The sequence below is a fragment of the Belonocnema kinseyi genome, chromosome 2 (assembly GCF_010883055.1).
Source record: "Belonocnema kinseyi isolate 2016_QV_RU_SX_M_011 chromosome 2, B_treatae_v1, whole genome shotgun sequence".
In the NCBI taxonomy this organism is placed as follows: Eukaryota; Metazoa; Arthropoda; class Insecta; order Hymenoptera; family Cynipidae; genus Belonocnema; species Belonocnema kinseyi.
The window spans coordinates 87923018-87951014 of record NC_046658.1 but is presented as its reverse complement, the minus strand read 5'-3'; the positions used below and the strand labels follow the sequence as shown (position 1 = coordinate 87951014).

General features: G+C 30.1%; 1 protein-coding gene across 1 annotated transcript; it reads left to right on the top strand.

Annotated features, from left to right (window-relative positions):
- Positions 1–23372, top strand: LOC117168358 (retinol dehydrogenase 11-like). Its single transcript, XM_033353946.1, has 9 exons — positions 1–31; positions 1007–1217; positions 3163–3313; positions 3383–3475; positions 8362–8598; positions 8704–8892; positions 17662–17774; positions 17886–17975; positions 23014–23372. Exons 2-9 carry the CDS (start codon positions 1212–1214, stop codon positions 23119–23121), a joined length of 987 nt encoding a protein of 328 aa, XP_033209837.1. The 5' UTR covers positions 1–31; positions 1007–1211; the 3' UTR covers positions 23122–23372.
- The last annotated feature ends 4625 nt before the right edge of the window (positions 23373–27997 follow it).

Below are 27997 nucleotides of genomic sequence, written 5' to 3'. Positions count from 1 at the left end.
TAAACGAAACGGCCTATTAATTATAATTAAAGTGCGTAAAATTCATAAAATATATTAATCTATAGTATTCGAAATCAGATTGATTGAGTTTATTTAATATTTTCTTTTTCATCCTGAATCAAGAAATATTAGAATTAAGTTTACTATCAATCACAAAATAAAAATATATAAAAAATTTAGGAAAATTATCATGATACTTTCTCAAAAAACAAAATTATGGAATTCAAAAAATGATTTTTGAACAATGAAAGCTCCTATTGATTCTCTATTAAAAAATATACTTTACATAGTTTAGATGAAAATAATCATTACAATTTTTCTTAATTTTTTCATCGCAAAATTAACTGAAAGTAAAACCAAATTTTAAGAGAATAAGCAGCATTAGTATGAGCTGCTATTTTTAGAAATCATTTATTGAACTAAAAAATTTTTCTCCATTAAAGTGCAACCTAATTGGATTCTATTCTGTGTTGGTTTAAAATTGAAATTTTAATATAACTATATGCAATTACAAATTCATTATTAGCTTAAATTTAGATTTGATTTTTTATTCAAAACATAGAAATAAATTTTAAAATTACGAGATTCAGAAGATAATCAGCTCTTTCAGTTTTTCTACATTACCGATCAAGTAACCGAAACATTATCCAACACTGTTACCATCTACTCCAAATTTTGCAATCTCTATGTCGCGTATGTGATATTGCAAGATTTAATAAATTTCTATATATTTGGAAAGCTTACAAAAGTAATTGCTTAATTTCTGCAAAATACTGAATCGTCTAAACTGTATTTTTATACTCTTCAGATACGTAATTTAAAACAGAGATTATATTTTAGCACTGTTTCTGCCACTGAAAAAAGTCATTTCGTAATAGAAAATATTATAAATACCAGCAAACACGTGAGTTATTTGCGATTGACACATGCCCCACACCGACTTCATATTCCACTCTCCCCTACTTATGCGAATACTTACAATCATATAAGAATGTCTATTTTCCAGTTTATCTTCTCCATCGGTACAATCGACTTTGAAATTTTCAACGGTTTCTATGTACAATTTGATTCAATCCAATATTGATGTCATTTCGAAAGTTTTGTTTGGAAGTTTAAAAACTTGAAACGTGTGCGTTTTATTCTCCAAAGTATGAACTAATTTTACAATTCCGTAACAACAAGAAAAGAAACCGACCATTCAAAAATATACAATGGAGGCAAGTTAAGATATTTTTAATATTGCTTAATATCATACAAAGTGCTGGAAATAATATTGCTAAATAACATTGTTGAATTTTCAACTAAACTAGATTAATCTTCAACAACAAAAAAACGAATTTTTAACAAAATAGTTCAATGTTAACTAAAAGATTAATTTTTACTTAAAGAAGAACCATTTTAGACCAAAAATGCAATAGGTAAATTTTCAATCGCCAAAGTAATTTTTCTAAAAAAAGGAGTTTCCAAAGAAAATATTTCAATTTCCATCCAAAGAGATTAATTTTAAGATAAAATTTTTAATCGTGAAATAAAAAATACATTTTTAGGAAAATGGTTCAACCTTAAAACCTAGTTACATTACATTTTTATTACCTAGATACATTTTTAAACAACAAGATTAATTTTCTATAAGAAAAGGAATTTTTAGCAAAAAATTCAAGAATTCTCAAACAAAAAGTTGAATTATCAAATAAAAAAGATGAATTTCTAAACAAATATATTAATTTACTACTAAAAAATACGAACTTTTTAATAAAATAAAGAAATTTCAATCAATAAGTTGAATTTTTGAGAAGAAAATACATTTTTTTCAATTTTTCAGAAAGTAGTTCAAATTTAAAACCTAGTTTTTAAATTTCTAATAAAACAAATTTTTTCAAATTATAAGATACATTTTTTTACAAAAAGATCAATTTTCTACTAATCAAAATGAAGTTTTAACAAAATTCATGAATTCTCCACCACAAAGTTGAAGCTTCAACTAAAAAAGATAAATTTTTTAACAAAAGGACTGATTTACTATAAAAAAAATTTCCAATAAAATTTGTAAGTTCTCAAACAAAAAGTTGAATTTTTAAGAAAGAAAGAGAAAAATTTGTTAGAAATTTTAATAAAGTAGTTCAAATTTAAAATCTAGTTGTATAATTTTTAACCAACAAAATTAATTGGTAAATAATAAGATTAATTTTATACTAAAAAACCGAATTTTTAACATAATTCAAGAATTCTTAATTCTATTGATAGTTGCACAATTTTCAGTTTGAAGGATTTGCAACTAATCAATTTTGAAGTTATTTCCTCTGAGTAAATCACAATTAATGAAAAATTAAGGCAATTCTTTTCAAAATTTAAGCCTTAAAAATAAAAAAATCAGAGAACCAACAATTAAAAAATGAATGATTATTTATATAGAAATTTTCTAAAATATCGAACATACCAAACACAACTTTAAAAAATCTTGAATTATAAAGCCTAACATTATGCAATTTCAAAAACTGGAATTATATATAGCAACCAAAAAACGAATCATTACACACTGAAATATATTTGACGTTGAAGGTTGAATAATAATTTTTATGAATATGTTAAAATTTAGAATATTTGAAATTAAAAGGTTAAATATTGTTTCGCATAAATTAAAATAGATGAAGATTTCTAACGACTAAATTTTTCAGGCATAAATAATGTTCAGTTACGTTTAAGTTTTAACGTTCCGAAATGGACCCTTTTCTAGTTTTAATACTCCTCATTTAAAATTGCTTTTTATTTTTAATGTTGTTTTTGGAATAATTCAATTTAATAATTCAATAATAATCAATAATTCAATTCAAACACTTTCAATTTCAAGTTATACAATTTTTAACGCCTTTATTTGAAAATGATACAGTTTCAATTTGAAATTATCAATTATTAATTATTGTTTTAAAAGTCTATAAGTGAATTTGATGTTCTTTTTTACTTTATTTCATACAACTTCCAATTTTGATTGCAAGCTGGTTTTCTGTGCTATGTTTATCATGAATTAGGAGGATTTTTTTAACCTATGTAAATGTTTTTGTAAAATGCAGAGAGAGGGCTGATATGCTTTGGCACCCTTCGACTATATTTTCATAATTAATTTCAATTGAAATGCATAATTACTAACTTTCTGATTTCATTTAGGGAGATACTTACTGGAATATAAGTATGCATTTTTTTTATATCGCTGTGGGCTTGATAATATTTAAACTATACAATAGTATAACCAAAGGAAAATTCGATAGCAAAAGAAGATTAGATGGCCAAGTCATAATCGTCACTGGAGCAAGTAGAGGTATGACAATCATTTCAAAAATTTTAACTGTTCTTTAAAATTGAAATTTATCATCACAAAATGTTTCAGGAATGGGAAAATTTGCAGCTACAGATTTTGCAAAAAGGGGAGCCAAAGTTATTTTGGCTGGAGTTGATTTTAAAGAATTGAATGAAGCTAAGGGTAAGCACCTCTTGTTTTTTTTCTTCTTGTTCTTGCGATAACTCACGATCATTTTGAAATCAATATACAAAAATCGTTGGAGCTTTCTTTTTAGAAAACTCTTTTTTTGTACTAAGTATGATTTTGTGGAGATAACACAAAAGTGGAACATGATTAGCATAAACTTTTCATTTTGGCACCTAAATAGAGGTTATATATGTTAAACATGTCACTTTAAAATGTTTAAAAATAGGCGAAAAATGTTTGCAAAATTCTGCTTTTTTTTAATTGGTTCTTTCTTATGTAATTTTTTTTTAATAAATTTTTATTTGAAAGAGTTTCTCATCTTATAAACACCTGTCGTGTCATACTTTAGATAATTCTGATAAATAAATTTGCAATGCTATCTTAGCTGTGTAGCAATTGAAATCGCTTAGACTAGAAGTGGTTTTTATAAAAAATCAATTTCGCACATCTTTAGAATGTAAATTTTCCAAATTCGTTATTAAGAAGATTTTTTTGGGTCCACGATGCCTTCACATCTAATCGATTCTCATAATTTAGACAAAATATTTGGTAGGACAGTCAAATTTTTTTCCTTGTTGCTTAATTTCCATAAAAAACCGTCTAACAAATTTTTCATTCTAGTTTTCTCAAAATATTATTTTTCATGGACCACAATTGAAATTTCTCAGAAAATATTTAAAAGTAGTCTGAATTTTCTAAACAACTGAAAAAAATACAATGTTATTCCTCTAATTGAACTGCAGTTATGGCCTCCTGAATTCAACGTTTTTAGAGAGGACTTACATAAACGTTAAGTTTCTTTGAAATTTCTTGCTTCTGCTTTATTTTACGTGAAAAAATACACTTGCAACAATGAAAAAATAAGCAAAAGCAAAAAAAACCTAACTTTTTAAATAGGTTCCATAAAATAAGACCTTATTCAGCAGGCCATAAATGCAGTTCTATTACAGCTAGAGCATTCTATTTCTTCGGAATTTTAGATAATTCAGTCTATTTTATCTTGTTTAAAAAAAATATTTTGAACTGTGATGCTGGGGAATTGAGTTATTTTATGATAACTAAAGCTGAAAGCTTTTTTAGTAAATTTTTTTATACAAAATAAGTTTAGACAGCTATTTCTCTTCAATAACTTCCGGTGTGATATCCGAGTTCATTTCATTTTTGAAAGTAATTTTAAGAGCTGCAATTCTCGCACATCATGCCTAAGAATTAGCAAATATACAACAATGAAATGTTTTTATAAAAAATTATTTTTTTAAATTTTTAACGAAATTTAAGTATTATCTTTAGAGACCCCATCCATAAATATGTATATATTTCTATATTTATTTTTGTAAATAAATACATAGATTGTAAAATAGGAACCTACAATTTAAAAGAATAAGTTACAATCAATACGTATCAATTAATACACATCAAAAAATTGAAAACTCAAATATAATTAGCATTAAAAGAAATTAAGCAATGATCGTAAAGCGGTGATGGTTTTATACGGGTCGTGTCCAAGATCAATTTTTTAACGAGACTTTGAAAAATCAACTAAGATTTTTTCTGAATAGTTCAACCCAAAATGGAACAAAAATAGAAAATTCATGGATACATAATAGATAATTTTACAATTATTTTAAAAATATTTAGAGTGGACATGAAAATGTTTCAAAATACTGGAAAATATTTTTTTAGAATTCTACACATTTTGCACATTTTTCATAATCCCAATAACAAATAACGTTCCTGTGCTTATTTTAACACTTAACCAGAAACAATTTTTTTTTTTTAATTTTTAAGTAATTTTTTTCAAAGTGCGCTTCTCGAATAACCAACAACATGAAGTTAAGTAAAAAAAAGTGGATTTTGGGATCGAAAAAAATATTCCTGATCCTAAATAAAATTGCCGGTTTTTTTCCAGTAACACAAAATTGCCGGGTTTTTTCAATTTCTTGATCCGTAAAACACTCTTCTTCAGGATGCCTTTAATAAAAAGTGATTATTATGATTTTCTTTCTAAGAATTTTTGCAGCAAATGTTTTAGAATAGCATATTGGAGGTTACCATTATATTTATTTTATAACTCTACCAGTTCAGAGTTATTTCTTATTAGACTCGTCTAATTATACATAAATCATCATAAACCTTAATTTGATGCATACCAACTTTCTAAATCTAAAAAAAAATACTCTTCATTCAACAAAATCGTTTTGCTTGCTATATTGGGTTGATTTCAATTACCATTGTTTTTAAATAAATAGAATTTTAATTCAGTCGACGAAATTCGATTACTTCAGTCAGTCAGAGCTTATGTTGAACAAAATGAAATTTCTATCGCGTGATATTTTCTCGTATGATGAACCATTATTTATTCACGGCCTTATGAACCATGTATTTTTTATAAATATAAAAGACAAAATTTTTAAGTTATTAGCGATTATCTTTTTTATATCGTTCATTTTACCGTAGAAAATATGATTATTTTGGGTGGCATTTTCGATATATGTCCCTTATTGTTTATAATTATTGTTATGAACGAAAATTCACAATAAAGAAAATCGATAAAATCTCATCGTACCAGAAAATATCTCGAGTGTGATGTTTTATTTTGTGCCATAGATTAAGAAAAAAATTAAGAAAAAATCGATTTTGTTATTTAAGTGTTTTTGTCAATAAAAATAGTTGTAAACAATAAGATGCTGGCAATAAAAATGCTACCCAGATAATTATATATCTAACTGTAAAATAAACGATATAAAAAAGGCAATCACTAATAACTTGAAAATTGTAGCTTTTAAATGGCTTTTTAATCAATAATGGCTCGTCGTACGAGAAAATATGACGAGATTGAAAAATTTAATCATGTGCCAAGAATTTAATTTTAAAAATTGTATGTCAATTCTAGTTACTGAGGGTCATTATTTGTATCAATTGTTATAAAAAATTTAGAAAAATGAATTATGAACAAAAAATTGTGGTAGTAAAGCTAGATACAGGTTTCGCAACATTTTGAGGCAATATTACAAGACTAGTTGATATGGATGATTGTTTATTGATAAATGAAGAATCTAAAAGAATTCCTCTTGAAAATAGCAACTTATTCAGAACAATTTAAGGAGAAAAAATTTTAGTTTATCGCAATGTTTCTGCAAATATGGCAATTTTGTTAAAAATAATTTATTTATAACGCTGTACACTGCAAACGGTTCGTCGTACGAAGAAAGTGCAAGGCGCAACAAAATTCTATTTTTTATCATCCATGCTTAAATGATTTTATACATTTTATTCTGGTCAAAAATTGATCTTTTATTTAAAAATTCATTTTTCTTATTTTAAAATTCAACCAATAGGTTTTTAATTTAAACTACTTTCTTAAAAATTAAAAAGTTTTTTGTTTGAAAATTCATCTTTCTTAGTTGAGAATTCAACTTTTTTGTTAAGAATTCTTTAATTTCATTCAAAATTAGTTTTTTTTCATAGTAGTAAGTTCATTCTTTTGTTTAAAAATTCTTCTGTCTCAGTTGAAAATTTCACTTTTTTGTTGAGAATTCTTGAATTTTTTTTTAATTTTCTTTTCTGGTAGTAAATTAATCTTTTTGATTACAAGTTCATCTTACTTAGTTCAAAATTCAACAACTAGGCTTTAAAGTTTAATTACTTTCTTAGAAATTAAAAATTAATTTTTCTCTCTTTCCTGAAAATTTAACTTTTTGCTTAAAAATTCATCTTTCACAGTTAAAAATTTAATTTTTTGGTTAAGAATTCCTGAAATTGAGTGAAAACTGGTCTTTTTTAAAGTAAATAAAACTTTTTATTTAAAAATGCATATTTTTTATTTTTAAGTTGAACTTTTTTGTTGAAAGTTCTTGAATTTTATTAAAAATTCGTCTTTTCTGGCAGAAAATTAATCAACTAGGCTTTAAACTTTGTAAGTATTTTGTTGAAAACTCTTTTTTTTTATGAAAAATGACTTTGGTAATTTTAAGTTACCTATTCAATTTTTGATCAAAAATGGTCCTTTTTTTAATGAAAATTCAACTTCTAGTTAAAATTGAAGTATTTTGTTGAAAATTAATCTGGTTTAGTTGACCATTCAGCTTTTGCGTCGAGAGTTCTTTTATGTTGTTGGAAATTTGTCTTTTTTGTATGAAAATGGTACAAAATTTGTTTTCCTTTTTGCAATCAAATGTTTTTATTTATTAGTTTCACCATTCCATTTTTGGTTAAAAATGTACCTTATTTTAAAAAAAGTTAATAATACCCGGATTAACTGTCACATAAAATTCAATTAAGCATACTTAACACTTACTCTGAAAATAAGTTTTTATTTTCATTGTTTATTTATTACTGAAGTTTAAAATTTACTACACGAACACGTAGACATTGCAGGAATATTGTCTTTTCATGGAAATTTCTTGTGCTCTGATATTTAGTACATAGTTAAATAAACTACTAGTTAATTCACACACAATGACACAATTGGATGGTAACCCATTTTCTTGAATCAACCAAAATATATGGTATAATGAACCACATTTTACAATCAAAAATTGTCTTGGGTCAACCAAATATTTTTTCATCCATATAACAACCATATTCTAGGGTTGATTCAATCAAAATTATGTTCATTTAACCAAATATTTTTCTGAGTAAACTTCTTCCTAAATTGTATTGCGAATTCGGCTATATATCTTTAGAAATACTAGATACAACACCTATATAATTTATTTCAGTGTGTTATCACCACAAAACTATACCTGCTAACCTCACAAAAAAATTCAAAAATTGAGTTATTTTCAAAAACAGCTTACACCATTCTTTTTATTTTCGTATCAAAATCAATATCCACCTGTTTGGAGATTTATTATAGATAAACTCTTTAAAATCTACAGACGAAATCATAGAACTGTCTGGTAACCAAAATATTGTGGCAAAACACTTGGATTTAGCTTCATTCCAAAGTGTTAGAAATTTTGCGAAGGACATACTTAAAACGGAACACCGATTAGACGTTCTTGTCAATAATGCTGGCGTAAATTGTCTTTTAAATAAAAAAACTGACGATGGTATTCACATAGGCTTACAAGTTAACCACTTTGGACATTTTTTGCTGACAAATTTATTGATCGGTAAATATATCGTACCCCTTGTTTTACATTAAGGAGTTGAATTTTTTTACACTATATCCCAGAACTTTCGATTCTTGAAATATATATTTACTTGGATGTTTACAGGTTTACTGAAAAAATCAGCACCAAGTCGAATTATACATATATCATCTATGTTGCACTTAATTGGAAACATAGATTTTGATGACCTGAAGGGAGTAGAAACTAAAAAAATAGATTTACAGTATTATCCCGATAGTAAATTATCCATCCTTGTAGGCAGTAATGAATTTTCGAGACGTTTAGAAGGCACTGGTAAGAAAATTGAACAAATACAGGGCCATGGGGCACAAGGATGTTAGTACTAGATTTCAAAAATGCTTTTTATTGGCTTGAACTAATTTTTCTAAACTTAAGTTAATACTTTATTTTTGCAATTTTCTTCTCTAACTAACAAAGTTAAGAAAAATCTTAATTTTTTAATTAAAAAAGTATAAAGTTATGCTACAATTCGTGTACCAATATTTTGGTTTTCGATATATAGTTAGTTGATAGCTTAAAAGTACTTTATTTTTTTCTCTAATTTAAAATATATAAATTATACAACTTTTATTTGTGTCAAGTCCGGATTTTTTCAGAACATGTTGTTCTTTGACAAATGCTTTTTATGCAGATGGTTGCTTGTTTTTAAACGCTTCTTTCGGAATATGCTAGAGCTAAGTAATAATTCAAAAGAAATTCCTTTTTTCTCTGTTTTCTGTCAATTGAAAAATCAAAAAGTTATTCATCTCTTTCTTGATCACAATTTACGTTGTTTGGACCGTTTTGTTATTTTAAAAAAAATTATTTCAGAAACTCGAATAATTGTTTGTATTACATGCATGATCCCTGCTATTATGCTAAGTTGTCTCTTCCTCTAGATCAAACACAGTAACTCCAGTTGCTCGACTCTTAACCACAGATATTTTAAAGTTATTGTTTCTTCCCGCTGTCTCCAGGGGTCGCCTGGTCCGTATTCTCCTATTTCCTCATTGCGCTCTTCTGTGCGACTCTGACCACAGCGTCAATAAAGTGTTTATCGGGTTCCCATTGTTTCTAGCATGGTTTCTAGCATTCAGTCGTGAAGCCGTATAGAAGAAGAACGCGAGCTGAACGCTCTTCGCATAGCTGACATCGATCGAGATCTCGCGAAGCGGCCACGCCGCTATTCAAGGTCCTCGTCTTACGACGCATCGTCCTCATCAGCTTACACCTTGGACAAAACATCTCCGAGAAGAGGTGGTTCCTTGCTCGATTTCCGAGTAAGGTAACATAACCAGGCGCATAGTCGACGAAAACCTAGCTCATATAGCTTAACATCTGAGGAACGTGAACGCAGCCAATCGCAATTCCCCCCACCCCCTGAGCATGGATGGAAAAGAGGACGATACCGCCCTGTCATCCAAAACAATGAATCTTTTAGCTGGAGTAAAGACTGTACAAATATCAAGTGAGTACACAGTCACAGCTGAGCGCTGGGGTGGCAGAAATCGGTCTCTGTCTCGTCGAAAATCTGAAGAAAGAGAAGGAAATAACTGAACAGTCTTCTTTAAATCTTTCTAACCTACTCGGTTTATTGAGAGACTCTGGTAGACCCCTCACTGATCTGCATTATAGAACGTCCTGTACAAGGCGCACTTGTATTATCCCTAAATTAAACCCGATTGTGAAAACTGTCGCTGAAGATTGTGATGTGGACACACACCTTTTCGGGGACGACTTCGGAGAACGAGTCAAAATGGCCAAGGCCGCAGAGGAATCGGGCAAAGAATTACTGAGGCCAAATCAACCTTCTCTCCGCTTTTACTCTAATGGAAAATGTGTGGATTCCACGTTTAGGCCAGAAGCAAATGACCGCCGTTTCCAGGATATAAACTTTAGAGGCCCCTCTAGGAATAGCTACAGGCCAGCTTGGCGGGGGGCCGGCGAAAAAACTATCCTTAGAGCCAAAGGAACTATTGATCCTGTAATCCGAAAGTTTGTAAAGGGTTATATGATTTCGTTCCCATCGACACCTCAGCAGGATCGCTTGACAAAAGAGGTTAGAATGACAGGTCAAACTTTGACAGACTGTAAACAAACAATTGACAAGAACTCTGGAAAGGAGCAATTTCAGTATGTGGACTTACTCAAGGCCAAATTTTTTTCTCCTCATTTTTTAACATCTAAATCGAATGGAGAAAAGAGTTTCATTGTAAATTTTAAAGCCTTAACAAAATTTATTAAACGTCCCCAGTTTAAACTTGAAGACAGGAAGACAGTATCTAGAGTGGTTTTCCAAGGTGCCTTTTTGGCAATAATAGATTTAGAGGATGCGTACCTCGTGATCCCAGTAGCAAGGTCATTTAGAAACTATTTAAGGTAAACTTTTGAAGGATCAATTTACGAGTTCACGTGTGTTCCTTTTGGTTTATGTACGGCTCCATTTGTTTTTACCAAACTCCTAAAGCCAACAGCACACTATTTAAGATCACGGTCGTTTCTCTCAGTGATCTACGTAAATGATTTTCTTTTAGTCGGTAAACCTAGGGACGAGTGTGCGAGAAACATAGAAAAAACTGGTTGTACATCAGAGAAATTAGGTTTCGTCGTAAATAAATAAAAAGTGTACTTGTGCCGTGCAAAAAAGTAAAATTCATAGGTTTTGTTTGGAATACGAAACAAATGCTGGCGGAATTAACCCCTGAGAATAAACAAAGAATTACATCTTGGGTCATAGATTTTATAAATAAGTCATCATGCAAAATTAGGGAGATGGCTCAGTTCGTAGGAACACTCGTAGCAGCTTGCGCAGCAGTTATGTACGGACATTCAATGGTGAATTAAGACCATTCCTGCAACTAATAATCCAATCAGTAAATTAGATTATAAAATTGAGATTTTTTTGGATGCTAACTTATCCGGATGGGGATCAGCCTGTAACGGCGGACAGCCCATGGCTGATGAGATGAGCAACAGCAGAAGTCACACATTAATTACTTGGAACTTCTTGCTGCCTTTTATGGCCTGAAGTGTTTTGCCCAATACTCGAAATTATGCAAAATACTTTTGAGAATCGATAACACCACTTGCAATCTCTTTTTATCTTCGCGTCATATATCCCATCGCGCGATAACGTAATAGCTGATAATGAGTCCCGCAAACTACCTCCCGAAAAGGAATGGGGATTAGCACCTTGGTCCTTCAATAAAATTAAATCTGCTTTTAATAACATTAAAATAGCTTTATTTGTCTCAAATAATAACAAAAAATGCTCTGAATTCGTATCCTGGAGAAAGGACCCGAAGGCACATACAATAGATGCTTTCACGATGAAAGGGGCAAATCAAAAATTTTATACGTTTCCTCCATTCTCAATGATTCTAAAAAACCTCCAAAAAATCATCTTAGATGAAGCTGAAGGGATAGTAGTAGCGCCGCTTTGGCCAGCGCAACCGTGGTTCTTATTATATGAGTCCCTATTAGTAGAAGATCCCATTTATTTAAGACCAAATAGTAAATTATTAACATGCCCTTTTATAGAGGACCATCCACTTTCACAAAAACTTACTGTGGTGGCAGGGATGCTGTCTGCCAGACCTTCACCCAACAAGGAGTATTGAAAGATTCTCTGCCGGTGATGTTTGCATCGTTGTCCCAGAGCACGTATCGGCAATACGAAAAACACTGACGCTTATGGTGGAAATATTGCGAAAATAATAATGTCAATAATAATATATAACCTTTCATCTTACCATCCCGGATGTGCTGAAATTCCTAATCAAAGAACTAAACAAGATGAAATCCTATGGAACACTAAATACTTTCGGCTCCGCGATAGGCCGAAGTATAATAATATCTGGGATCCAAATCCATTATTGAATTATCTTCCGGTTTTTTGGCCGAATTCAGATCCTTCATTAGAAGAGATTTCTAAAAAATTAGTTGCACTTATCGCGTTAGCAACCGCCCAACGAAATTAAACCCTTTCTAAGATTGGATTCCAGAATATTAAAATCACCGAAGAGGCGATGAAAATATATATACCTGACAGAATAAAAACCTCAGCGATAGGGAAAGAACAACCGCTGTTACACTTACCATTCCTTAACGACAACCCGAATCTTTGTGTCGCGAAACTAGTTTAAAATTATTTAACTGTAGACATCGTGGCATCGATACAGCTACTTATACGGACTAAGGCTCGAGACATGCGTCTACTTCCGCGAGTCATCTTAAGGGGCTTAGAATTGAGGTTATAAAGAAGACAGCAGGTAGGTCAAAAAAATCCTACGTATTTTCTCGTTTTTATAACCGACCACTACGCGAATCACCTCACGGCTTTACTGCATCAGTGCTTAACTGTGTACCCTAGACGTAAAAGATTATGTTTTCAACCCCAACTATAATAAATAACTTTGAATCGCATATATTCTGCTTAAAATGTCTACATTTGATCTAGAGGATAATACGACGTAGCATACGATTAAACGAACCTACCTTAAGTGAAGTTCAATCGGGATTATGCTAGTACGCCTCGTCTGAATAGATCAGCCCCACCTTTACGTCTTCCCATACACCCTTGGCAATTCAAAGTTGAATCACATAAAGCGTGATGAGGAATTTAGAGAATACCGACCAGGCGACCCCTGGAGACAGCGGGAAAAACAATAACTTTAAAATATCTGTGGTTAAAAGTCGAGCAACTAGCGTTGCTACATTTGATCTATTTGGACGAGACGTACTAGCAGAATCCCGATTGAACTTCACTTAAGGCAAGTTCGTTTAATCGTATGATTTTCGATACCTGTAAAGCTGGGATAAAGCAGTAGTGTTTTTCAAGCATTGTGACGCCAGGGGGAACGAAAGTGTAGTTTTACTCCCTAGGGCGAAAAACGGTCACGAATTGAGGCAGTATACGAAATAAAACACTTGATACACTGAATACAGAGGAAAAGGTTGATATAATAAAATTATTCAATTCTGAGAAAATTAAGTTATAGTTTTAAAATTAGAATTTCATGGGTTATCAAGTGTCTTAAAATCGTAACAAAGATGATAATTTTTATTTTTGTAAGGGTGAGTATCGTAAAAGATAGTGTGATCACAAAAATTCTTTATTTTTAATTGGTAGTTAAATGTAATTTTTGGGTATTGCTACACACGAGAAGACGATTTTGAACAAATCTTTTTAACACTATGTGTATTTAAAATTTTTTTAATTCTCTAGCAAAGAAACCTTGCTTTAGGAAGATTGTCAGTTGCCTTCTTTCGGCTTTTTATCATTAATTTATGAATTTAAAATAAATGTCTGAAATTTAGAAATATTCATAAATTCATATTAAAATTAAAGCAAAGTTTCCAAAGCACTCTCACACCTCGGAAATTGTTATCAGATGTTTCATGGACCCTGTAAGATTCAGGTGATTAGCCTAGAGCCGTTGCATCCGATAACATTAGTATCCTCTCAGTGGCATTTACAAGACATCGTATAAACACGCTCCTGTAACTTGACGCCGATGGGCTGAGGGTTTAGATCACGTGCGCTTACAGTAGAGAAAGAAGCAAGTCAAGACAGATGAAAAGATAATAATTGATAGTATGAAAAAATTAACAAAAGAAGTAGGGGGATGGTAAGGATGGTTCGGCTCCACAGTAATAATTTTAAGAAAAGGGTTGACTTGTTCGATGGAGATTGCAAAGACCAGAGGAAAAAAGTGAGGAAAGCAGTCAGAAAAGTACTCATATTTAAGAATAGAGACGAGGACGACGCGGAAAACTGCAGTGTAGTTTCACTGCTAGATTTAGGTTACGAAATATTAGCAGCTATAATGGATAGAAGACTAGGGGAATGGGTAGAGGAAAAGAGATTGCTTACGGAAAGTCAGGAAGGTTTTAAGGGAAAAAAGTCCCACCCATCACATCTTTGTCTTAAATTTTGTAATAAACAACGAGTTGAAAAAAGAGAAGGACTATCTATACGTAGCATTTATAGATTTTAAACAAGCATTTGACACAATAGACAGAAACATACTTTTTGAAGAACCAAAAGAAATGAAGGAGGAACCGTAATTGAGAATTCGAAGATGTTTGCTTTGAAATGTTAGGATAACTTAGCGATCGTCTTCGATCACGCTGATGGTCTCAAAGAAATGTTAAATACGCTGAAAAGATATGCTGGTAAGACTATATCAGAAGTAAATGTCGAAGAAATCAAGGTGATGGTGTTTAAGGAAGGGGGTAGGAAGAAATTTGGAGAAGAATGGAAATTTAAAGGAGAATCACTCGAAGTAGTAGAGAAGTTTCAATATTTAGGTTTTTGGTTTTCGTTAGGCGGATCCTTTAACAAACACCTACCAGCCCTGGTAGGCAACGCGCAAAAATCTATCAACGAAGTAAGGGGAATGATGAAAAGGGCAGGAATCAACGCGTTAAAGAGAATGCTTTACATACTGGATGTATGGGCAAAAGCAGAAGCGTATAACGGGGTCGAAATATGGGGATGGATGAGAAGGAAAAAAAAGAAAGTACAGAGTAGATATGTAAAAATGATTTTGGAATTAAATAGAAATACCCCTGCGCACATCTGGAAAATAGAGTCAGATAGAAGAAGCGCGGAAGTTGAGACTAGAAGAAGGACGAGTAACTATCTTAATGAAATATTAAAAATGGAGGAATATAGGTTACCAAAAATGTGTCTTATGGAGCACATAAGAGGCTGCATAAACTGTAATCCGTCAGTCTGAGGAAAAGATATAGCGGCAGCATTAAAAGAAGTAGAAGATGGCAAGACCTTGGAGGTAATATGGCAAGGAGGGGAATTAGAAGATGTGCCAAGGAACTTAGGGGGAGAGAGATTCTAAGGAAGATGAAACAGGATTGTCAGTCAGATTGGCGAAAAATTGATCATTCAGATTATTGAAAAGTATACAAAAGTATAAAAAATGGGATAGAGAGGGAAGAATACTGGAAAGCGAAAGATATCAAAGGAATAGACAAGGAACAGCTGGCTAGGATAATATGGGGAAATGACGGTAAAGCAGGAAATAAGGGTTATAAAGAAAATTGTCTTTGTCGCTTGTTTGGGGATGAGGAGGAAGATATATATATCACATTTGAAAATGCAATGAAGCTAAGCAATTCATTGATCGTGAAACAGTTAAGGAGTTAGATGAGTGGTTGATGGTTAATAGGGGGTCACAGTATACAGATTTTACTGTCCGTTTATGCCAGAATCGGAAGAAAGACCGTGTCCCGAGGTGTGCAAATATGCGAGACCTTTCGAAATATTAGCCAACGATATTAGTCAAAAGAGAAGTGAGGGTCGCCAGGGAACAACCGGACAGCAAAAAAGTAAACGTATGCCAGAAAATAATGTAAATAAATTTGAAAACTGCGAAAAAAGGAACTATATAGATTTGAGAAAATGTAGACTAAGAACTTTTATTTATGTACAAATACCAAAAGTGTATATTTGAAATAAATAAACTAAATTAAACTACAGAAAAAAGAGAATTTTAAAACTAAAAATAAGAATTTTTAACAAATAAAGATTTTTCACCTGAGAAAGAAAATAAAGTAAAATTTCAAACCAAGAAATTGATTTTTTTACAAAAAAGCAGAACTTCGAACTAAAAAGGATCAATTTTTAAAAAAATTAAAAAGTTATATTTTCAGTTGAAAAATTAATGTTAATCCAAAAAAAGACTGTTCCCCTAACAGTTAAATTTTCAACGCAAGTAGTTGAATTATCAATTAAAAAATATTGTTTATAACGAAATAGATCAATATTAAGCAAAGAGTTAAATTTTTAACTAAAAATCAACACTCAAGCAAAAAAGAATAATTTTTTAACAAAAAACAGAATTTTTATAAAAAGAAGATATTGCTACTAAAACAAATGAATTTTTAAATTAAATAAGTAAGTTTTTTTTTAATAGTCGAATTTCCCGTTTAAAAAGATTTCTGTTGGATTTCTGCAATCAAATGCATGAATATTAGAACAAGAAATAACTTTCTACAAAAAATAATATTTTCAATAATTGCATTTTTATTTATTTATATTTATCCAAAGAAGATTCCAGTCGACTTCTCAAGATCAAAATATGAATTTTCTAACATTAAATAAAGATGAATGTTTAGTCAAAAGTGACATTTTTTTTAACGTGAACTTTTATCCACAAAAGATTTCCGTTCATATTTAAACACAAAAATATAAATTTAAGAAGAATTTTTTACCAAAAAGTATCAATTCAACAAAATTGTTGAGTTTTCAACCAAATAGTTGCATTTTTATCCAAGAAAAATGTCATTTCTGCAAAAATAGGTCAATTTTAACATCTAAAGAAAAAATTCAAAAAAAGAGGTTCAATTTTCAATCAAACAGTTACATTTTTGTTGAAAAAAAAAACACGAAAATTCTACTAAAACAGGTGAATTTTAAAATCCCAAAGATAATTTAAAAAAAAGAATTGTACTTTAATCCAAAAAGTTTCCAATTAATTATTTAACATAAAAATAGGAATTTGAAACAAAAAGTATATTTTCTAGGAAATAGCTTAATTTTCAAAAACCAGTTTCATTTTTTCCAAATAAGATGCAATATTTATCTTGCAAAATGATTAACTTTTAATTCAAAACGACAACTTTACAGAAAAATAATTTTCATCAAAAACAGGTTCCCAAAAGAAGAATTTTCAATCAAACCGTTGAATCTGCACATAAAAAAGATGTGTTTTTATGGAAATTGTTGAGTTTTCCATAAAATACTAAAATTTATAACTCAAAAGATAATCTTCAGCATAAAATTTTTGTGAATTTGAAAAAAATAAATACCCCTACCCCCTTCTGTAACAAATCATAAGGAATTGTCTCCACCCCACCCCCCTCCCGCCTTTTGAGACGTTACGTAATTTAAGTAATTTAAGGAGTCTGAAATCATACATTTGTTATAAAAAATATCATAAGCATCAAGTGGGAAGGGATTTTCCACATCTCGTGTATTTTGTACTTATGTTGCGAGTGAAGTTATTTTATATTAAATATCATCTGCATTCGATTCCTAAGGTGTGACTTCAAATAGTCTACATCCTGGTGCCGTAAAAACAGATATATTTATGGGAAACCAAAATATCATCATCGCACTTTTTTGGAAGATGTTCTTTGGAATCTTTTGTAAGGTAAGAAAGTGTAGGCCCACCGTATATAATTATGTTTATCTAGACATAGCTAATAATAATTATATAAAATTTATTTCAATAGAGAATAATTTAATAACTTGATTCTTACAGACTGTAGAGCAAGGGACACAAACAACAATTTATTTAGCTGTAAGTGACGATGTCAAATATGATTCAGGAAAATATTATGCAGACTGCAAGGTACAACTTTTTCTTTCAAAATATGTACCTAATGTTTCTATGTATTTAGACGGTAAAAGTGCAATTAACCATAATAAAGTTTTGAATAAGCAAAATATTTCTTTTCACCGCAATTTTAATAGACGTTAAAAATATATATTTAACGTAGAAGTTAATGACACAAACCGGTTGATTCTCTGCATTTTATAACGTAAAAAGATTTTGAGGTTCATAAAAACTAGAAAAAAATCAGTAACATTGGCATCTTGATTACTGTAATATTAACACCATACAGTGTTAGAAAAAATTCGTCGAAAACACGTCACATCGAAGTGCGAAGTTGTAATGATACGGTGCGATATTTTCTCCGGTGTAAAGTTGGTAGATTTACGAACTCTCAACTTCCCAGTGTTGAAAATACTAACGAATCACACCGAGGAGATGTGAAAGTCTTAATCTAAACTTAAAGTTTCACTTGAAAGTGTGCAATCAAACGCTAAGCCGGAGCGAGAATAGTACATTTCGATACGTGTGTGAGAGGTGATTATTTAACGAATGAGACGTTTTCCGCACTAGCGAAGCGAGTGAGAAAAGTCTCATTTGCTAAAAATCAATTCTCACACAAATATCGAACAGTATTTAATACCACGAAAGGCGAAAAAATCTGGTCAAATTTGAGATTTTGAGGTTAGAGTGGTATAAACATACAATCGACACTATACGGTGCGAAAACTGACACAATAAGCATTAAACCAAAAATGGAATTATTAAATTTTCAGATAAAAAATGGAATTTTCAAGAAAATAAATTAATTTTTAATAAAAAAGATTTACTTATAACCAAAAATGGTACAATTAAATTTGCACGAAAAAAATAGTTTTGAATCAAAAAATAATCAAATCTACAACAAAGTAGTCCACTTTTCAACCAAAGAAACGAATTTACGTACAAAAACAAATTCTTCCAAAAAATACTAAATTGCAATAAATTACATGAATTTTTAACCACATAGTTGAATTTCAACTGAAAAATAATGTTTCAAGGAAAAATTGAATAGTCCCATTTTCAGTCAACAACAATTATCAAACCCAAAAAATCAAAGTTTCAAAAAAATATTTAAATTTTCCAGCAGAAAACCGAATTTGCAAACAAATAATTTAGTTTTCAAACCAATAAACAAAAAAAAGAATTTTTAACAAAATAGATCAATTTTCAACGAAAAACGGTTACATTATCATTTAAAAAAATTAACTTACAACCAAAACATTTTCATCAAATTAGTTTAATTTTCAAAAAACTACATGAAATTTCAACCATTTTATACGAAAAGAAACGGAGTTTGATCAAAACATGCATTTTCACCCAAAGAAATGAAGTTTTTATTAAAATAGATGAATTTTTAAACAAGAAGAATACTTTTCTGCCAAAAAAGATTAATTTTTAACTGAGAATGGTTGATTTTCAGTATAAGAAAATATTTTTTCAACTAAAAAAAATCGAATTTTCAACAAAACAGTTGAAATATCAACCAAAAAATCAATTTTTAAACGAAAACAATTATTTCCTATTAAAAAAGATGAATTTACAACTAAAAAAATAATTTAAAAAAACTTTGAGAAAATCGTTAAATTTTCAACTTTAAAAATAAATATCAAAACTAGAGAATAAGTATTTAACCAAAAATAGAATCATTACATTTTCAGACAAAAAATTTAATTTTCAGCAAGATAGTTTAATTTTCGATGTAAAAAATGAATTTTCAACTAAAAAATATTTTGAATTAAAAAAGTCTAATTTACAACAGAATAGTTAGATTTTTAAACATATAGTTGAATTTTCAATTTAAATAAAAAAATTTTACCAACAATGGAATGGCATGAATTTTGAAAGAAAATTGAAAAAAAGAACACAAATTTTTATTATTATTTTACAAAAATTTTAAAAGGGGTATAAAAGAGTGTGTATAAAATTTTTGAAATTTCACCATGTTATATATAATTTTAGAAAAAAACAAGAACTTGATTCTTATCTAGCCTTCTGGTGCAATTTTGTTGCACAATTTTGTTTAAAGTTTATGTTGGTTAGAAAAATGTGCTTTCCAATTTGAGTAAGTTTAGGACATATTTAGAAATTTTGAAACGATTAAAAAAAACTGAAACTTGTAACAATGTGTTAAGAATTTTGTATGGTTTCACTGTCAATCATTTTATACCAAAAGAAAAGAATTTTGATCAAAAAATGCATTTTCAACCAAAGAAATTAATTTTTAATTAAAATACATGAATTTCAAACAAGAAAAATAATTTTCTTCCAAAAAAGATTAATTTTTAACTGAGAAAGGTCAATTTTCAAGCAAAAATAAGACATCATATTTTCAAAACAATTGTTAAATTTTCAAATAAACAAAATTTTGAACTAAAAATGATACAGTTAAATTTTCAGTATGCAAAAATTATTTTTTAACTAAAAAAAGCGAATTTTCAACAAAAATTTTAAATGATGAACCAAAAAATATATTTTAAAACAAAAATAATCATTTTTTATTCGAAAAGCATGCATTTTCAACTGAAAAAATAATTTAAAAGAAAGGGCAACAAAATCGTTAAATTTTCAACTTTAAACATTCTTAATATATGAAAACTCTACGAATCCTTTAATGTCTTATGATACTTATCTCAATATTACCAAATTTAGCATTTACAATTAGATTTCCATTGTAAAATAATTGTAAAATTAATTTAACAAATTTTATTTTATGAAGAAATATCTCGTGAAAGATCTCGTGAACTAAGGAACATACGTTTAGAATATTTTCCTTGATCTGCCCTAGGATCAAACATGCTTCAAAAAACCGTCGTGAAATTTCATATAGAAACTATACTCTGTATACATTAATTTTTAAAATGTAAAATTATCATAATTTTATAAATATTCCTAAATTTTGTTTTAATATGTTTCTTAGGGAATAGATTTCAGAAATAAAATTATAAATATATCTCCATTAGTTAGTAAAACATTATGTAGAATCGCCTTTCAAATTATACCAAAAAAATTCCAAAAATGTTAACAAACGGTTGTACAGATTTGGGTTTAACCTTATGGACCAGTTTCAGAAATCTATATTTCTTTTATCGTTTTTCAGCACAAGATTTTGCCCTAAACATAAAGTAGATTAATATGCACTTAAAAAATAAAAATAAGAAAGATCAGAAATTCATACAGTTGTCTGTTAGAAAATCCCACACGTTTTTTGATAAACCTCCTTTCCACACCACCTTCAAAGAAAAATTTTCACAACATTTTTATCAAATGATAAGTCTATTGTACTTACGGGAAAAATGAAAATCTTTCATTAATTATAAATGTTTAATTGACGTCAGTTCTCTTACTATTCACACTTGAGAATTGAGGAATATCTTTTTCGCAAACAAAAAGTATGAAAGTCCTTCGTTTCTCGACATTTATTAGAATTTATTTATTTTACATATATATATCTATTATATCTTTTCAAAATTAAATACAAAAATCCTAAATTTTAAGTGCATTTTAATACTACATTTCTTAAATGTTTCCAATTTTTAGAAATAATTTGACTAATTTTATATGCACTTAAAATAATTTTTTTAAATTGCATAGAACTTATTCTAAGTAAACAAATCATATCTCTAAGCATACAAAGATGTGTCTTCTTTTTGGATTTTTCAAAATTTATTTCATTACTTATTTTTATTGAAAATAATTGGATCTCTTGCCTTTTAAATCGGGGATTCAACCTGAGAAGAAATGCGCTAAAAGTAATTTTTAAAAAATCATTAGAATTTTATTTTTTAAGACTGACAATTGTACACAATTTCCAGGGGCATGTTTTTTTTCTTCTACAAGAATTTTTAGATTGTTCTGTTTTTTAAATAAGTCTATCCTACGTTCTGAAACTCTTCTAAAGTTTAAATTATTTTTGAATTTAATTAATTCTACTAAATATTTCTTGATTTTATTCGATTATTTACATTTGTTCAACTTTTTAATAATAGCGAATTGAAACATTTTGCTTTTTAAACCTTCAACATTCTTTTTCGACAATCAGGAAATCATTTAATGTGTTTAAAAGTTTTCTTTAATTTTCTTTTAAAGTTCATTTTTCAAAATAAAAAATCATTAAAACTTTTCACACAAATATTAGGAAAATAATTCTTTTTTTTAATCTTGTCAGACTTTCTAATCTTCTAATCTTTAAAAATTATTCAAATTTTTACAGATTTTTTTAAATTCTGCAAAATAAAAAAAAAATGCCTTCAAACTTTTTTAGATACTTTGATCATTTTTGAAATCTTTTTTAATGTTTTGAAATGTTTTAAAATAATCTCCTGAAATTAATGTTTGGCAATAAAAAATTTACTTTAATTATTGCTAGGAACCTAAAACAATTTTTTTCATTTCCGTGAAACCTTACAAAATTAAACAAAAAAAAATGTTCACAAGTTTTATTTATTTTCAAATCGTTTCAAAATTTCTCAATATCTGTTAAACGTACGCAAATTTGAAAGCACATTTTGTAAACCAACATAAACTTTTAAAAAATTGTGCAACAAAATTGCACAAGCAGGTTCAATAAGAGTTAAGTTTCTTATATTTTTCTATAATGATATAACATAGCAAAATTGCATGAACTTTCATTCTCTTGACACCCTGGAAAATTCAGTTTACTTCAAAACTCCTCATAATAGCCAGTTAGCCACCGAAAACGAATCGTGAAGTCGAGGAGCTCCGGTTCTTGCTCGTGCATTTTCACCTCTAAACGAGGCTGGCCTACGTGACATGTAACACCAGAACCATGCAAGAACTGTCAATATTCGCACTTGCTGAGATGAAAAAGGTACGCTTTCACGTTCGACACCGAACTTTTCACCTACAGAGATGTGGGATAACACGCTTCAGTTGTAGAGCGAAAATGATTCACTAATCGGTGTGATTCAGCGACTTTTTTCTAACAGTGTATATCTAGGTAATTTATGATTTGGATTACTTTCCATACAGAGTACTTGTACTGTGCATTTTTTAGGAATCAACCTGGAAAAAAACTATCGCCAACAACAAGGAAGTGGGCAAGAAATTTTTTGAAAGATGCTGTGATATTGTTGGCCTTAAACCTGAAGAACGGCTAATTTAACGTAGTGACTAGCCTGACGGCGCCGGCAACGAACAACTTTGCCGGCTGTTTTTTTCCTCCCGGATGTGAAGTCACAAAAAGCATTTAGCAAAACTTAAGAAAACCACGTATCATCAAAGAAAATTGTTAGGTTCACAACATCTTTTATAATTTCGTATAATGATGTACTTCGATGCATCCATTATAAGCATGGACATGGAAATATCTACAAACATAGTTTTTAATGTTGAAGCATAAAACATTACCCTTTATTGTGAAGCGTAAATACTATCAGTACCGTTAAAAAGCATATTCATACCATACCTTCATCTTTCCAACGTCTCCTGGCAATGGAAAGGCACCAATTTCACAGAAATAATGTTAGAGAAATTCCTACCCCTTTTCAACCTCTTCTGGGGGCGAGGGGACATCAGTTTGACTAAATACAAAAATAATATTAATCAAATACCTAACCTTTTTCAAAGGGTCAAATTTTGCACCTATCTAATAGCTTCTATAATAAGAAAATTTCAACAGTTTATTTTTATTTTTAAAAGCATCAGTCTTATCAGTGTTGACCTTGAAAACCATATATTTTCGGGTAAAGTGAAACTCTACTGTAGCGCCGATTTTAGGGCTGATGGTGGGTGGGAACTAACATATTATAGCCTGCTATTCTTTTGTTTGTTCACGCCTGAGTGTTCGCCTCAGTGATAACCGCATATCCCGCGCTCCCCGTGCAGGTCCTGGTACACCTACCTGCGGATTGGCGTCAATTCTCGGAAGGGCTATAGAAGAGAGGGCTATTGAAGGGTTTCACTTGATTTGCATGACTATACAGGAAATTTCCTTTGATTCCGTATTTTACTTCCGTAAAAAATAGCCGGCATATTCAAAAATTCAAACAATTTATCATAATTACTTTTTTGGTAAAACCAAAAATTACCAGAGTTATAGCATTAACAGAATTCCAAAAACACCCGATAATGAAAATTTTTAACCAAATAACGCACGATATGGAAAACAGTCAGGAGAAGAAATATAGTACTATCTAAACACCCTTCAAGATTATCATAACAACTTTTTGAATCTCGATTCAAACTAATCGCCCCCTCCCTCCTCATTAATCGAATTTTCGTGAACTGTTGCTCTACCTAGACTCTTCACCCTAGACGCTTTAAGTGACTCTTTCAGCGAATTATTAGGAGATGAAGCAATATATCACCACACATGCAATGTAGAACACGATGCGATAGAAAATTCAATTGAGAAAGTCTGTATCACTAAAGTTACAGATATAATTTATAAGTTGAAAAACAGTAAGTCATCTGTGCAGACCGTATGTATAACGTTCAAATCGTAAAAATAAAATTGGAAAATGAGTCAATTCAGTTTTTGCAAAATGGCAGAAGTTGCAGTAAAATACTTAATAACAAAAGTTTTTTTTTTAAAATGCTTTTTTTAACGAGACAATGAAACTACGTCCGTTTTAAATCCAATGAATGTTATGAATTGTAATAATACATATTTATGGAAATTATATTATATTTGAGGGACAAATTCGAGTTCGAAGCGCGAGATACGCGGTTAGAATGTATTCGTTAAAGCCGAATGAGCTTTAAGAAAAGAGAATCCACAATCATCATGTTACTGTTGCCGATCCTTTGACCTTTAGTTTAAAAAAGTCTGCGCACAAGTGTGGGGAATACACAAATACCCAGTGCGTAGCGCGAGGTAAATACATTAGCGACTTCGAAGCGAAAGATAAATATATTATCGAGCGCGAAGCACGAGAACCAAAAGTCGCGCACCCTAGGCGCGCTCACACTTGCAACGGAACGGGCCGCGGGCTGTGTGCGCGTTGAGAATTTTCGCGTAAGGCTGACGGTTTTTTTGTATAGAGGTTGAACTAATAAAGAATAAAATTGTATTTGTTTACAAAATGGTAGCCACGAAAATGTCCTCCTTTCCAGCTTTCGCTCAAATATTTTGTGAACGGTTGACCTAAAATGAAAACATAAAAAAGATTTATAATCTGTAAAGTTTTAGCTATCGTGTGAACTACAATCAGAAATTTTTTGTAAAAAAATGGCTGACTTTTGACTTTTTCGACCTCATTTTTGTAAGTTAAATTGCTCATAACTTTGTCAAATAAAAATATTTGTTCAGGATAGTAGTTCACACGATAGAAACACATTTAAAGAATGAGCTATCCAAATTTCAAGTCAATCGGTTCATTAGTTTCCAAATAAATTTTGTGAAAGGTGTGAAAAAATGTAGTTTCGAGAAAATCGAGTTGAAGTTTTCTTTCTTGAAATATTGAAAAAAAAGGATCTCACTCATTCAGTGATGCCAGCTCCCTACACGATTCCTTCCTCTTCTTCATAATAATCGTTCTGAAGTATCCTCGCGTTCCTAAGGGCTGTTTTGTGTTCTTTAGATGCTTCAGAAGCTTGTAGCTCAGATTATTCAAGGTGCAATACTTGAATAACTTTCAAAATTCTATTTCTAGAAGTATTTACTACCAAAATATTAAGAAACAAAATTTTCGATTTTTTGAAAAATTATTAGCAGAATCTCCCCTTAAAAATGCATATCTTTCAGTTAAATATAGATAAATATAGTCTCGTTTAACCAACTTCCGGGCAGCAATCGCCCAATTTCGAACCTAATGCTGATCAGCCCCGATATGGTCCCAATCGAGAGAAATCTGTGGCCCATATTTGGGCCAGACTAGACCAGACCTACTTCCTACTGAAACGCCATCTTCATGCGCTTAGAGAACTATTGCTGCTTATTATTTTCTGATAGTGGAGTGGAATTTTAATATTGCTCGTTTATAATATATCATATCAATTATATATTGAAAATGTCTAAGCGGGTACGCCATGGGTTCGGAGGCACCGAGCACTAGGCAGTATAGCTCGAATAGCTCGAAACCTAAGTGAAGAAAATGAATGTAAGTAATTACACTCTGCAGCTCAATGAAACCTAACCTCAAATAAATCAATAATAAATTATATGATCTTTTTTCAACAAATATAAATAAAATAATTATATGCATGCAGATGACAATGTAAGCATTTCGAAAGATTATATTGTTCAACCCGTTCAGTTCATGAATTTGGAAATTTAATTTATTTTGGAATGAAGTAGTAAAATGAAAATACCAATGAAGCGGTGCTCCCAACGAGAGCTCCTAACTCAACTGCACATGCGTCGAACTCGGCATTTAAATGGTTGCTATTTGCGCGCACTTTAAAATTCTAAAAAATATGATTTTTCTTGTTTATTATACATAATAGAATTTAAACTTATAAAAATGTCCATTACGTCGAAATTAATAAATCCTAATGAAAATAGGAATCAGTTAAATGCATATTCTATAAATTATATGATGAATAACCAAGAATATATTATTCAAAAATTTTCATTTCTTATGGAAGTATTTTTGTCTATATAGCATTTTAGCAAATTTAAAAAATAAATCGATCCTAATAAATGATCGCTTAATTTTCTATCAAAAAGATTATATACATCTACTTTTCCGAATTTTTCAAAAAGTAAAATAATTGACAGAAAATTGAATTTATAAACAAAAGTATCTGATAAATTGTAAATTATAGGTAATTTTCCGATCATTTGCTAAGAAGTGCTATGACAACATTTTTTCGCCAGAAATGAAAATTGTGAAGTAAAATAATTCTAGTCATTTAACATTTATTTTATAAAAAAAAAAATATATGCTTCGCGGGCACATTATCATAGCACGCTACGCGCGCGGCTCGATTCGCTCGCAAATTTGAGCGCGCCTAAGGCGTGCGTCTGTTGAATCTCGCGCTTCGCCCTCGATAATGGGTTACCTCGCGCTTCGCGCTTGGATATTTATTCTTTACATATAGAATGCTTTAATAAAACTTTATAAAAAGATCTCTTTTAGATGGCAATATTTATATGCGTCCTCATATTCTGAATTATCTACTTCATTAAGTAAAGTCAAAGATTAAGTTACTCAAAGCTCTGTAGGCTTTGAGGTACACATTCTCACCGTGGCACTCGCGCTGTGCGATCGACTTTCGATAGACATTTTTAAACAGTTTTTGTTGAATCTTTTTTTTCGTAATTGGTCGTTTTCTCACAATTTATTTTTTTATTTTTAATGTTATTTTCCACAAATAAAACAAAAAGTACGCGTCCTATCAAGAAGTGATTGTTAACAAAATTGTAGATCTTTTTTGGGCTCACAATTTTTGCTGATTCATCTTTTATCGTATCCTAGATAGTTTGACCACAAAATGGAATTTTTTATTTTTCATTATGTTTTGTGAAATTAAAAGTTGAATTTTCGATTGATTTTGAAAATTTTGAAAATGCTATAACTCTAAGAATTTTCTTTTTATCAAAAAAAGTCGTGCGGATAAACTGTTTGTCTTTTTTATTACTATAAATATCCGTACATAGAATTTAGAAATTCATAAAATGTGGTCTCAAAAATTTTCAAAATGCCCTCACTTTTTGAATTGTTATAAAAAATGGCTTGTTAACGAACTCGTCCTTTCTTTTAGGACCTAAAAAATTGTGCCAAAGATTTTACCTGTTCATTTTTTCAAGAGTTATCGTACTTACGGACGGACTGACAGACAGGCGCCATCGTAAAAACTTGCTTTTCGGATTCAGGAGGTCTCGAAACGTGGAGATTCGTTGAAAAACTGTGTTGTCTAATTTTGAACAATTTTAATACTTTCTCGGTCAGAAATAATAAGAAGGTAAAACCCAACCTTTTCCTGGCAAATTATACCATCTACAATAATCTTACGTTTATTAAAAATATAATTAAACATTTTTGTCTGAAACCTGTTCTATACGTACCCGTACTACTTTAAGTTTCACTTAAAAT